Source organism: Melospiza georgiana, chromosome 28 (assembly GCF_028018845.1).
Source record: "Melospiza georgiana isolate bMelGeo1 chromosome 28, bMelGeo1.pri, whole genome shotgun sequence".
Lineage (NCBI taxonomy): Eukaryota > Metazoa > Chordata > Aves > Passeriformes > Passerellidae > Melospiza > Melospiza georgiana.
Window position 1 is genome coordinate 1918059 of NC_080457.1, and position 13233 is coordinate 1931291.

Consider the following 13233-nt stretch of genomic DNA (forward strand, 5'->3'; position numbering starts at 1 on the left):
GGAGCGGGAGAGCGGCGGGAGGCCGAGGCGGCGGCGACGCCGCCATGGAGCTTTGTTGCGGGCCGGGCGCTAGGGGGCGCTGTCCCCGCCCCGCGCCCCAATAAAGTTGGCCGGGAAGGCGCCGCCAGCTGCGCGATTTCGCGGCTCTCGCGAGAGGACGAGCGCGCGGCCCCGCCCATCTCCGAGAGGTCTCGCGGACGAGGAGGACTCGCGCCGGAGCCCAGGGAGGGGTGGCGGCGGCGGCGTTGTTATCGCGAGAGTTGCGGGCGGGTCTCGCGAGAGTTGGCGGTGCCCCCGGACGGCGCCGCTCCGGTTCGGGCAGAGCGCGGGGGCCGGGCCGGGGGCGGCGGCGGCTCCGGGGCCCCTTCGGCCGGGGATCCTCCGCGCCCAGGCCCCGCCACCGCCGCTGAGGCCGCGGGCAGCGCTCCGGGCCCGGGCCCCGCCTTCCCGGGGCGCCCCCGCGGCCGCGCTGCCCGCCGGGCCTGGGCCCCTCGGATGAGGCGGTGAGGCCGCGGCGCTTCCCCCTCCCCTCCCGGCACCTTCCCCCCTCCCCTCCCCGTCCCTGCCGCCTCCTCCGGGGCCTCGCGCCCCGCTCCCCATGTAGGCGGGAGCCCCGAGGCCGGCGTGGATGGTGCGAGGGGCGGGCGCGGAGGGAGTTTGAAGTTCGGGGCTTGCGCGGAGTCCCCCCCTCGCCGTTCCCGAGCGCAGCGGGGGAGGAATGCCAAATCCGGAGAGACATGGGGGCAAGAAGGACGGCAGCGGGGGGGCCTCGCAGCCGGGCAGCGGGAGCTCCAACAGCAAGGAGAGGCACCGGGCGGGCTCCAGGCACAAGAGGCACAAGTCCAGGCACTCCAAGGAGTCCCCGCTGGCGGCCCAGGAAGCGGCGGCGCCCCTGGGAGCGGTGATCAAGCCGCTGGTGGAGTACGATGACATCAGCTCGGACTCGGACACCTTCTCGGACGATGTGGCCCTCAAGCTGGACAGGAGGGACAACGAGGAGAGGAGGGCGGAGAGGAGCGAGAGGGCCCAGAAGCACCGGCACCACCAGCACAAGCGGCTCCGCGAGCTGATGAAGAGCAAACAGGCGGAGAAGGACAGGAAGCTGGAAAAGAGCCTGGATGCTTCCAGCAGGTCCGCCAAGGAGAGGATCTCGGGATCCTCCAAGAGGCTCCTGGAGAGCGACGAGCACCCCAAGGCTCTCTCCTCGTCCAAGAGCAGCACCAAGGAATCGCGCTCGGCCAAGGCGCACAAGGAGAAATCCAGGAAGGAGCGGGAGCTCAAATCCAGCCACAAAGAGCGCAGCAAAAGCCATCGCAAAAGGGACGCTCCCAAAAGTTACAAAACCATCGACAGCCCCAAGAGGAAATCCAGGAGCCCTCACAGGAAATGGTCGGACAGCCCCAAACTGGACGACAGCCCCTCGGGAGCCTCCTACGTGCAGGAGTACGACCTCAGCCCGCCCCGCTCGCACACCTCCAGCACCTACGACCCCTACAGGAAGAGCCCCGGCGGCTCCTCACGCCGCCAATCCCTCAGCCCACCCTACAAGGAGCCCGTGGCTTACCAGAACGCCCGCTCGCCCAGCCCCTACAGCCGGCGGCAGCGATCCGTGAGCCCCTACGGCCGGAGGCGCTCGTCCAGCTACGAGCGGGGCAGCGGCTCGTACAGCGGGAGATCCCCGAGCCCCTACGGCCGCCGCCGCTCCAGCAGCCCCTTCGCCTCCAAGCGCTCCGTGAGCCGGAGCCCCATCGCCAGGTGCGTGTGCTGGGAGCTGCGGTGGAGCCGGGAGGATGGTTAGGGGGGTTTGGAGTGGTGGCATAAAGGGGGAGTGGGTTTAGGTGGGATAGATCTGTGTTAGCTCTGGGATTAATTCCAGCCACCTCTGGAGTGGCTCCTGCATGGGGAGGCTCCCTGAGCAGGATTTAAGGTGGGAAGCTCGGCCATGGCGGATGTCTTCACCTGGTTCTCACTAAATTAAGAAAAAATTCATCCCTGTGAGGGTGCTGAGAGCCTGCTGTAGTTGCCCGGGGAAGTTGTGATGCCTCGTCCCTGGAGTTGTTCAAGGTTGGGAAGCTCAGCCATGGGGAAAGTTTTCACCTGGTTCTCACTAAATTAAGAAAAAATCCTTCCCTGTGAGGTGATGAGGGCCTGGCACAGTTGTGGATGCTCCATCCCTGGAGTTGTCCAGGGTTGGGAAGTTCAGCCATGGGGGATGTTTTCACCTGGTTCTCACTAAAATTAGGAAAAAATCCTTCCCTGTGAGGTGATGAGGGCCTGGCACAGTTATCCAAGGTTGGACAGAGCTTGGAGCAAGCTGGGATAGTGAATGGTGTTGAGGACCTTTCCAACCCAAACCATTCCACAATTCTGTGGTTCCTTTCCTCCCCACTGGTGCCCAGTTTGCCTCTGGACTGATCTGTGTGCAGTTGCTGTGCTCGGGGCCCTGACAATTCCCTTGGAAGTGGAGCTGACACTTTGGGAAACGCCTCAGTGTGTGGCAGGAGGCAGCGTCCATGTTGGGAGGGAGGCTGGGGCAGCTCTGGGATTAATTCTGAGTCACTCTGGAGTGACCCCTGCATGGGGAGGCTCCCTGAGCAGGATTTAAGGTGCTTACCTGGTGGGAAGCTCAGCCATGGGGGATGTTTTCACCTCGTTCTCACTAAAATTAGGAAAAAATTCTTCCCTGTGAGGTGATGAGGGCCTGGCACAGTTGTGGATGCTCCATCCCTGGAGTTGTTCAAGGTTGGGAAGTTCAGCCATGGGGAAAGTTTTCACCTGGTTCTCACTAAATTAAGAAAAAATTCATTCCTGTGAGGGTGCTGAGAGCCTGGCACGGTTGTGGATGCTCCATCCCTGGAGTTGTCCAGGGTTGGGAAGTTCAGCTATGGGGAAAGTTTTCACCTTTATCTCTTTGCTGCATGTGGGAACGTGATCTTGCTTTTCAGGAGGGCTCCTTTGGGGGTGGATTTTGCTCTTTCTGAAATGTTTTGTCTTTTCTTTCCCCTTGGATTAGCAACAACCACGTGCAAACTCCATCTCTCAGCCTAAACTTTCCTTTCTTCCCTTCCCTTCTGAAATCTGGGCAGTCTGGAAAGATGAGGAGCAACCAGCTGGATTTTGGCTTACCTCTAATTATCTCTCTTTTCCCCAACTTTTCTCCAGAAGGAAACAATTCTTTCAAGGTAGCTGTGTGTGTTTTATTTCAGGTGTTCATTAATCACCCTGTGACACAGCCTAACGTTGATCTTTTCTTTCCCTTAGCCCTGGCTTGCATTCAGTGAGTTTCCAGCTGTCTCCATGGCTGCTGTGGAGCTTTGCTTGGAGCTCCATGGCAATTCAGATGTGACCTGGAATGCAATGGCCATAGGAATGCTGTGCTGCATCCTCCAGCTCAGCACTTCCCAAAGCACCCAGGCCTGTTGGAATTTGGTTTTTTGTTACCACAACCTTGAACTTGAGGAGTTCTGTCTGCCATGGAGAACTTGCCTTTGTCCTTGCTGGCATTTCTGTATTGCTTTCTGACATAAAATCTCTGTGTCCCACTGTGATTTTACAGTGCAAATCTGCAGGCTGCTCCTCCTCTGGCCTGTTTTCTCTGTGTACACCTGGGAGCTTCTCAGGGCTAGGCCTGGGTGGGTTTCTCCTCCTTCCCTTCAATCCTTTTTGCCTGGTGGTGCTGCTCTGACACATCACTCACTGACCTTTGAGGAGTGAGTGGTGCAGCTCTGAGCTGTGGCACTGGGCCAGTGGCCAGCCCTGAGCAGGGAGAAGCAACATCAGAGCTTTCCTGAGAGTTTTGGAGTTTTCTTCCCAGCAGAACCTCTCTGTGTGAGTGGCTGGCAGCTTCTAAGGTGAGAAATCCATCAGCTGAAAGTTCCATTTCCCTGATTTATGGCAGCAACTCGGGAGCACTTTGTGCTGCTTCCTTCAACTTCCAGAGCTGTTTTCTAAGGATATTTTTGATTCTTGACTAAATGCAGGACCCCAAACCAGATGAGTTCCAAAGGTTACTCACTGTTTACTTACTCCTCTCTCTTTCCTGGGCAGATAACTCTGTGACTGTGTGAGGTGTTCCATTCCCTTTGGAAAACACCTGCAGTGGCTGTAGAGGGAATTTCACCCGTTTCCCATGTGTCAGGTGAAGTTTAGGTTGTGATTCTTGTGTGAATTTTGCTTTGTGGAGCTGCCAGGCTGTGAGGTGAGACTGAAAGGGGGAAATTCTTGGTCAGGTGTGTTCAGGGGGGGCTCAGGGCTCACCTGAGGAAGAGGATGAGCAGAGCCTTCCTCACCTTGATGTGCTGCAGATGAGTGTGAAAGGAGGCAGCTGACTTTGATCCCTCCTGTGGAGGGGCAGGAAGAGAGAAAACCTCTTTTTTTTTTCTTTTTTTGGGAGAAAATACCTCTTTAACTGGCACACTCAGGCAGGGAACACCTGAGCACAGCTTGTGTTCCTCAGGCTTTTCTGGGACACTCCATTATTTCCACTGCCTGACAATATTGGGTTGGTTTTTATTTTTAGTGTTTTCCTTTCATCTCCGTGTCCAAAACACATCATTAGGGAGCTTGCACCCATGTGCTGTGCTGATTGGAGAAAATCCAGAGCTGTTTGCATTTCCAGGGGCTGTGGAAAACAACTCAAACAACTCACTTCCCCACCAGGATGGTTTGGTCAGTGGGGAAAATAACAGATGTGCTTTGCCATTCTGTGTGGCAACTGCAGCTTAAACAAGGGGATGGAATTCCAGAGCCCCTCAGCTTGCTGTGTGCACATGCTGGTCAAAAATAAGAATTAAAGCTGAGAAATTGGAGCAGTCAGGCTTCCCAGGTAGTGTTTTCTGCTTTTTCCTTAACTCTGTGTTGTTTAGAGCAGTTAAATATTGAAATATTTGTAGGTGGTTTTGAGTGGATGATATGGAATTATGTGGATGTTAACCTTGGCCATCTCAGCATGGAAGGTTCTGGCATTCCCCTCATCCCAATCTTCTGATTGTGTGATTAAATAAATTTCATAGTCCTTTTTAATTTGGATTTTTAGATGAAGCCATCCTTTCTTTAATTCGCAGCTGTTATGGTTGGTATCTTTTATTTCTGTTTTCCAGCAGGGTGGGTTTTAATCCCAAAACAAGGAGGAAGGAATGTGAGGCTGAATTGCCCCTCATCCATCCTGGGTAACCTTGACAAAGCAAGCTAGGTGTGCAATGTGACACCAAGGCTTCACAAATTAAAGGAGAAAGGGGTAAAAGTTACAAAAAAAAATAATTCCAGAGGATGGAAATTATTTTCTTCCTGAAGCAAAACCTGCCTGTGCATCTTCTGCACTTTATTGCCTGTTTATTTTTTTTGAGATCTGCAGTGATCAAAGGCCCCTCAGCAGGTGCTGGGCTGGAATTTTGGGGGCTGCTGATGCTCTGAGGATGGGAGGTGAGGTTTGCTGCATGTGGAGCCTTTTTCAGGTCTCACAAAGCATCTTGAAACAGCAATTATTTGTGTGGTAACTGGAGGGAATTCCTGTTAGTGAAGAGGAAAAGGTGAGGGGTGAAGAGGAATGGGAGGGAATGGATGGATTTGTTCCTGGAGTGTGGATGTTTGCTGCTGGAAGGTCAGGGAGTCATTCCAGCTGCTTCTGTGAGAGGTTCTGAGCATTCCAGACTTCCCCACCCTCACCTCTCCTGCTCCAGGCTGGTGCCCCTGGTGGCTGTTTGTAAATTGGCACCATAAAAAAAGGTAAAATTGGACTTTTGGAGATGTTTATTTTGGATCTGGTGAGTTGATCTGGTTCGATTGCTGTGCACCCAGCTGGGTTAATTCTGGTGAGGGTGAGGAGGTTCTGTGGCACAGGTTCCCAGAGAAGCTCCTGCATCCCTGGCAGTGCCCAGTGCCAGGCTGTGGGAGCACCCTGGGACGGTGGAAGCTGCCCCTGCCCCACTGGATGAGCTTTGAGGTTCTTCCAACCCAAACCCTTCCATGATTCCATGGATTTGAGCTCTTGGGGGTTCTCATGGGGCAGGATGGAATACAAGGAGCAGAAAAAGGGGCACTGCAGCATCTTGAATCCATCCTGCATGAATTGCAGCAGGGAATGGTAACCCCAAAACTTTGTGCTTGCAGTCAGTGACATCCTACAGGATTCCTTAGGAATGTTTTCCATAACCTGCAAATGTTTTGGAGCTGCTGGAAAGGTGACTGCTCATGGTGCCAGACAAAAGCAGCCCAGACTGTCAGTCCCTGAGCAGAAACCTTGGGAAAAGAGGAGGGAAACCCCTGTGGGACTGCAGACCCTGCTTTTCTCTCCTTCTGGTTGTATATTTATATTTATTGCAAATTTAAAGGTAAGGACTCCCCTACAGCCCTGCTGTTCAGCACCAGCCTTGGGCTTGTGCTTGCAGGTGGGAGAGAGGAATTCTGATCCCCTTCACCTCCCACACTCACAGCTGCCCCTCCTGCAAGGTGCTGCTGCTGTTGGGACAGGAATTTCCTGTTGTCTCACTGCTGCAAGTTTATTTTCCAAATGTTTATTGTCTGGGGATGAAACTAATTGGTGTTGTTAATTATGTTCTGGGTATGGAGCCAGTGTCACCTGTGTTTGAACTGCTGCTGTTAAATGTGTTTTATAACTGCTGTGGGACTGTTTTGGGAGAATTTTGTGTTTTCCAAGTTAGATGTGTCCTAAGTGGAGTGCTGTGTCTGTTATTCAGTATTTGAACTCAGAATTTTTGGTTGTCCTGTTGGCATCAGAGCCCACCACAGCATTCAAGCCTCCTGCCTCACCCTGCCCAATCCTTGTTCCTCCTGGGGTGGAGGAAACAGTTCTGGCTTATCAGGAATTTGATATAAGCACTGGAAATTCCAGTTTCCACTTCCATTTTAGTGTTTATCTGGTTTGCCATCAGTTTCCCCTCAGTGGGGAGAGCCCTGATGGTGTGAGGTGTTCCCTGCCTTGCTTCTCTCCCAGCACAGATTTTCTCTGATTATTTCTGCACACACACCTCATTTAGAGCCCATTCTTTGTACAGGAAGACCTTGACCAATAGAGTTTAAATTCCTGGGGTTTATTTTTCCTTCTTCCAAATCACATTATGCAAATTTGAGTTCTGATAGCAGCAAAAGAACCAGAGGGGTGAAAGGAGCATTTGAGGTGCCCGATTTCCTGAGGCGGCATTCCAATGATGACAGTGGTGTTTTATCCATTATTTCCTTTAAAGTTACACATAATTCCTATGAAATATTCCTAAATATTCTTGGAGTGTTTCAAGAGTCTCTGTTGAGTGTGTGAGCTGTGATCTCCTCTCTCCCTTGGGGTTGTCCAGCTTTGATCCTTCCCTCATGGTGGGTCTGGCACAGGAAGGGTGGGTGCTGATGGTACAAAACTGCTCCTGATTGACTCAAAAACTCCTTCCAGTGGCTCCAGCTTCTGATTGACTCAAAAACTCCTTCCAGCTTCTCCTGACAGTTGTTGTGGCCTCTCTGAGCTGACCAACAGCACACTCAGCTGTTGGTGAGCAGCTTAGAGGGTGAAAGGAGCATTTGAGGTGCCTGATTTCCTGAGGCAGCATTCCCATGAGGGCAGTGGTGTTTTATCCATTATTTCCTTTAAAGTTACACATAATTCCTGTGCAATATTCCTGAATAATCTTGGAATGTTCCAAGAGTCTCTGTTGGGTGTGTGAGCTGTGATCTCCTCTTTCCCTTGGGGTTGTCCAGCTTTGATCCTTCCCTCATGGTGGGTCTGGCACAGGGTGGGTGGGTGCTGATGGTACAAAACTGCTCCTGATCGACTCAAAAACTCTTTCCTCCTGCCCAAACTCCTGAGGCAGCATTCCCATGATGGCAGTGGTGTTTTATCCGTGATTTCCTTTAAAGTTGCACATGATTGCTGTGAAATATTCCTAAATGTTCTTCGGATATTCCCAGAGTCTCTGTTGGGTGTGTGAGCTCTTTCTCTTGGGGCTTGACAGTGAGTCTGGCGCAGGGAGGGTGGGTGCTGATGGTACAAAACTGCTCCTGATTGACTCAAAAACTCCTTCCAGGAGCTCCAGCTTCTCCACACAGGTATTGTGTCCTCTCTGAGCTGACCAACAGCACACTCAGCTGTTGGTGAGCAGCTCAGAGGCTGAAAGGAGCATTTGAGGTGCCTGATTTCCTGAGGCAGCATTCCCATGAGGGCAGTGGTGTTTTATCCGTGATTTCTTTAAAGTTGCACATAATTCCTATGAAATATTCCTGAATAATCTTGGAATGTTCCAAGAGTCTCTGTTGGGTGTGTGAGCTGTGATCTCCTCTTTCCCTTGGGGTTGTCCAGCTTTGATCCTTCCCTCATGGTGGGTCTGGCGCAGGGAGGGTGGGTGCTGATGGTATAAAACTGCTCCTGATTGACTCAAAAACTCCTTCCAGGAGCTGCAGCTGCTCCTGATTGACTCAAAAACTCCTTCCAGCTTCTCCTCACAGATGTTGTGTCCTCACTGAGCTGACCAACACCACACTCAGAGGGTGAAAGGAGCATTTGAGGTGCCCGATTCCCTGAGGCAGCATTCCCATGAGGGCAGTGGTGTTTTATCCATTATTTCCTTTAAAGTTACACATAATTCCTATGAAATATTCCTAAATAATCTTGGAATGTTTCAAGAGTCTCTGTTGGGTGTGTGAGCTGTGATCTCTCCCTTGGGATTGTCCAGCTTTGGACAGTGGGTCCTGCACAGGGAGGGTGGGTGCTGATGGTATAAAACTGCTCCTGATTGACTCAAAAACTCTTCCAGGAGCTGCAGCTGCTTCTGATTGACTCAAAAACTCCTTCCAGTAGCTCCAGCCTCTCCTGACAGTTGTTGTGGCCTCTCTGAGCTGACCAGCAGCACACCCAGCTGTCGGTGAGCAGCTCAGAGGGTGAGAGAAGCTCCGTTTTCCTTTCTCTCCGCAGGAAATCGGTGAAATCCCGGAGCCGCAGCCCCGGCTACTCCAGGCACTCATCTCACAGCAAGAAGCAGAGGTCTGGCTCCCGCAGTCGCCATTCCAGCATCTCCCCCAGCAGGCTCCCACTCAACTCCAGCCTGGGAGCAGAGCTCAGCAGGAAGAAGAAGGAGAGAGCGGCCGCTGCAGCAGCTGCAGCCAAGGTGGATGGCAAGGATGCAAAAGGCTCCCCTGTTTTCCTGGCTAGGAAGGAGAACAGCTTGGCTGAGCTGAAGGAGGCTGGGACAGAGGCTAAAAAGGTCACCAAAACTGTTAAAGCTGAGAAAGCTCCCGACACAGACTCGGTTCATTCGCTGTACACCAACGCAGAGCCCAAAGCCCCTGCGGAGACAACGACGAAATCCAAGGCAGAGGAGAACTCGGAGAGGAAACACCCGGTTCCACTGAGGGATTCCAAACCCACGGGAACAAAGGACACGAAGCCTGCAGCAGTGGCAGAGGAGCTGGTATCTCCAAAGGAGACAGAAACAGCAGAGAAGGAGATTCCACCTCCCCTCCCCGCCATCAAATCCCCTCCTCCCCCTCTGCCCACCACCACCCCTCCGCCTCCCACGCCGCCGCTGCCGCCGCTGCCTCCATCACCCGCTGTCCCTCCTCTTCCTCCGGTGACTCCTGTGCAGGCCCCTCCTCCTCCAGCCCCAACGTCTTTGCCATCTTCCTCCCACCCAAGGACGTCTACTTTATCCTCTCAGGTGAACTCCCAGTCCTCTGTGCAGGTGGCTCCAAAAACCCAAGTGTCTGTGACGGCTGCTATCCCACACCTGAAAACTTCCACCCTGCCTCCGCTTCCGCTCCCCCCTATTTTAGTTGGGGAAGATGACTTGGATAGGTAAGGTCACATCAGAGCATCCCCTTTAGAGTTTAACAGAATTTAACAGCAAAGCCTTACATAAAAAAGGTTTTTGGGTTTTTTTTTTTTTTTTGGGTTGGTTTTACAGTTTTGAGCGTATCCTGCAGAGTGTAACTGTGGTGTTGGTTTGAAGGAGTTATCCCAGGTTTTGTGGTCTCCTGCAGGTTGTTGTCTCTTTATCTCTGTGGGAAACAAGAGGTTTGGCTGCTGTTTGGTAAAGGTTTCACATCACTCCTTGCTCATGGTTCTTACAGGGAGCTGGGGATTTGCCTCTCTCTTGCACACTTACTTGAAAATTCCTTTTTTTTATTTGTTTAATTCTTTAGAAACTTGTACTCAAGGAACAGGAAAAAGCTAAAAAATCCGTAACACATACACAAAGCAGAGCTTTTTCTGTCCCAGATTCACAGGCCATGCCCATGTGTAAAACCACCATTGGTTTAACTTGAGTGTTGTCTTAATTCTTGAGTAATTGATGCAAGCAGTTTATTGCTTGAGAAGTAGGTATGGTTTTTTTTGAAAAGTTTAAAAATGAGTGAAACTGCACCTGCTTTAACTTTATTTCCTGATTATTTCTGATCCAAACATGCAGCCTTGGCTCTGTCCTGTGATTGCACCTCTGGCTGGGCTGGGGTTGGCTGTGGCTTCTGTGATGAATTTATCTGCAAACCCCACTCAGGGGGTTTCTTTTGCTGGGAAGAAAGGAGCAGAATATCCAGAATGGAGTGGAAAAGGCAAAAAAAAAACCCAAATAGTTGTTTTTTCTCTCCTTTTCTAGCTGTTCGTGTGTTGCAGTGCCATTAATATCATCAGTGATATATTTTTTTTATTTGATCTGCTTAGCTTGTAATTCCTAAAACCTCCTCTATCCTCCCATCACTAAAGATGTACTGGGACTGGGGAGTAAAGCACATTTTCAGTGACCAGTGTGCTATCCCACAGTCCTGACCCAATGCAATCACCCTGTGGTGAAGTGTTACATACTCTGAATAATTGGATTTATTCTCATGGATGATTCTGGTATTGATAAGCAGGGCAATGTTCCCATTGCCTCCAACCCAAAAGTGAGGCTGGGCTGTGTTTGTTGCCCTCCCTGTGTGATGATGTTCAGTAAATATTAATGATTTTTAAAATTCTGTGCTGAGCAGGAGCTTTGAGCTTCCTGCTGATTTCCCCTCATTTCCAATCCCACAAGTTGTCTGCAAATTTCTATTTTATTTTTTTCAACCCCTCACACTTAAAACTCTGAGGTTTTTTACCACCCAGGTGTGACTTAGCTCTGTAAAAGTGTTTTATCCCTGACCTCAGGGCTGGGGCTCAGTAAATGCCTCTGTGTGACTTTTTTCCCAATAAAAGGATGGGAAATCCCACTTGTTTTGCTGGCAGTTCCATGTGGCCCTGACTGTGCAGAATCTCACCCTTCACCAATGACCTTCATTTCTATGAGCAAAACTCTTTGAGCTGGACTTTTGTCTTTGCTGAGCCTGGGGAATGTTCCAGCTCCAAGCTCAGTGGCAAATCCAGGGTTGAAAATTGAGTTTTGCAGTGCCCAAGGGACAGAATTTTTTGAGGTGGAGACTCTTTAACCTCTCCAGAATTACCTTTTAGGTTTGGTTCACCAGGAAAGGAGGAATTGGTACAGATTTAGTCCTGATTTGATGCAGAGCTTGTGCAGCTTCTTTGGAACACAGAACTCACCTGGCTGCTGAAATCCCTGCTGGTTTTGGGGTTCCGTCCCTGCTGGTTCAGAGGCAAGGAGCTCCAAGGAGCTTTTGTTGTGTTCTTGGTGTTTATCCTTGGTTTTTTTTTCTCTACTTGGGCAGCTCTGAAGGCTCTGTTTGGTTTTCTCCCCCTGGTGACCAACCCAGGTGTCCTGGGGGAACTGAGCTTAGAGGAACCAAGTGCTGGTATGCAAATAAGAGAAGTGAACAGATAAAAAAGCAAGAAAATGGGAATTTTTTTGGTAATTGAGAAGTGGTAATTGGTAATTTGGAACCTGGGCACTGCAGGTTCACTCTCCAGACACACCTTCACCCTTCCCATCATGGTCTTACAAAAAAGTTGTTTTTAATTCTGGACAAAAGCAGAGTTTTTTTGTGGTTTAGTGGTGATTGTGACTGTTCATGGTTGGACTTGATCTTCTCCAGCCTTAACAATTCTCTGTGGATATTTGAACATGATTATTCTGCTTTTAAGGATTTTGCTATCAATGAAGGGAGTTTTCAGCCCATCTACCTCTCCCATTTCTGGTGGTTTTTTATCTTCCTCCTTCCTTAAGCAGATTTCACAAGAGATTCTTGTGCAGGTTATTAGGCAGTGTCTAATAAAATAATTGGGAAAACGACCTACTTCCATCAGCTCATTTATTCTCAAGTGTTAGACCTGGTGGTTCAAACACCAGATCTGCTCCCTGCCCTAAAAACAGACCTGGGAAGGCTCTTTGGATCTCTGAATTTTCTCCTTTTCCTGGTGAAACAGAGATTTGCATGGAGAATTTGTGACTGCTCAAACCCAGGAATTCTCCTCAAATGAAGGAGAAAGCAGGTTCTGCTCCTGCCAGTCTAAACCAAACTCCTGATAATTGGATTTTAAAAATCAACTTGCAGCATTTGGGAGTTAAAGCCACATTTCAGTCCTTGCTAAAAGGTTAAAAGTTTCTCATGGAGGAAGGTTTGGCTCTGTGTTTATAGTGGTCCTCACCAAGTCAAGCAGTTAATTGATGGTGATAAATGGAGAAAATAGAGGAAGTAAAGGTCAGAAATGGGTGCTGGCTGATCCCCTGAGCTAACACAGGAAATTCTGAATTCCTGGTACTGATTTGTGCAAATTGAGCAAGTTCTAGTGCAGACCTGTGTGTTCAGTTCATGATGTGTTCCACCCTGACACTTTTCTCTCCTGGTGTGTTAACATTGTAAATTGAAGCTGGTTTATTTTACATTTTGACGTGCTGATTTTGACACTTTAACCTCACAATACCAACCAGAGCTGTTATCCTGCAGTAGCTTCTTTCTGTTTCTTTGTTTGTTTGTTGAGTCTGACTTTTGTGTCGTATTAACTTTTCGGAGTTTAGTCCAAAAGAGATTCTTCCTCCAAAACCTGTGAAGAAGGACAGAGAGCAGAGACCACGACACTTACTCACGGACCTCCCGCTCCCCCCAGAGCTCCCTGGGGGGGACCCCTCTCCTCCTGACTCCCCAGAACCAAAGGCAGCCACACCACCTCAGCAACCCTTCAAAAAGAGACCAAAGTAAGGCTTGACTTCTGATTTTTTTTTTTTATTATTTTTGTTTTTATTTCATCTTTTTGGAGTTTTAATCCTTTTTGAGTTTCGAGTCTCCTTGACGGATTTGAGAGGTTTTGATTGAGGGAAGTGAAAAAACAAGTTCCTGTTTCTGAATTATTCTGTTTCCTGTGGGTTGTTT

General features: G+C 50.2%; 1 protein-coding gene across 3 annotated transcripts in view; it reads left to right on the forward strand.

Moving 5' to 3' along the window:
* The first annotated feature begins 566 nt into the window (after positions 1 to 566).
* CDK12 (cyclin dependent kinase 12) overlaps positions 567 to 13233 on the forward strand; it is a 31016-nt gene continuing 18349 nt past the window's right edge. For all 3 annotated transcript variants that reach the window (XM_058041601.1, XM_058041602.1, XM_058041603.1), the window contains exons 1-3: positions 567 to 1755; positions 8912 to 9790; positions 12882 to 13058. In XM_058041601.1, the coding sequence (XP_057897584.1) occupies positions 719 to 1755; positions 8912 to 9790; positions 12882 to 13058 (2093 nt within the window). In that variant the 5' untranslated portion in view covers positions 567 to 718. The remainder of the gene's footprint in view (positions 1756 to 8911; positions 9791 to 12881; positions 13059 to 13233) is intronic.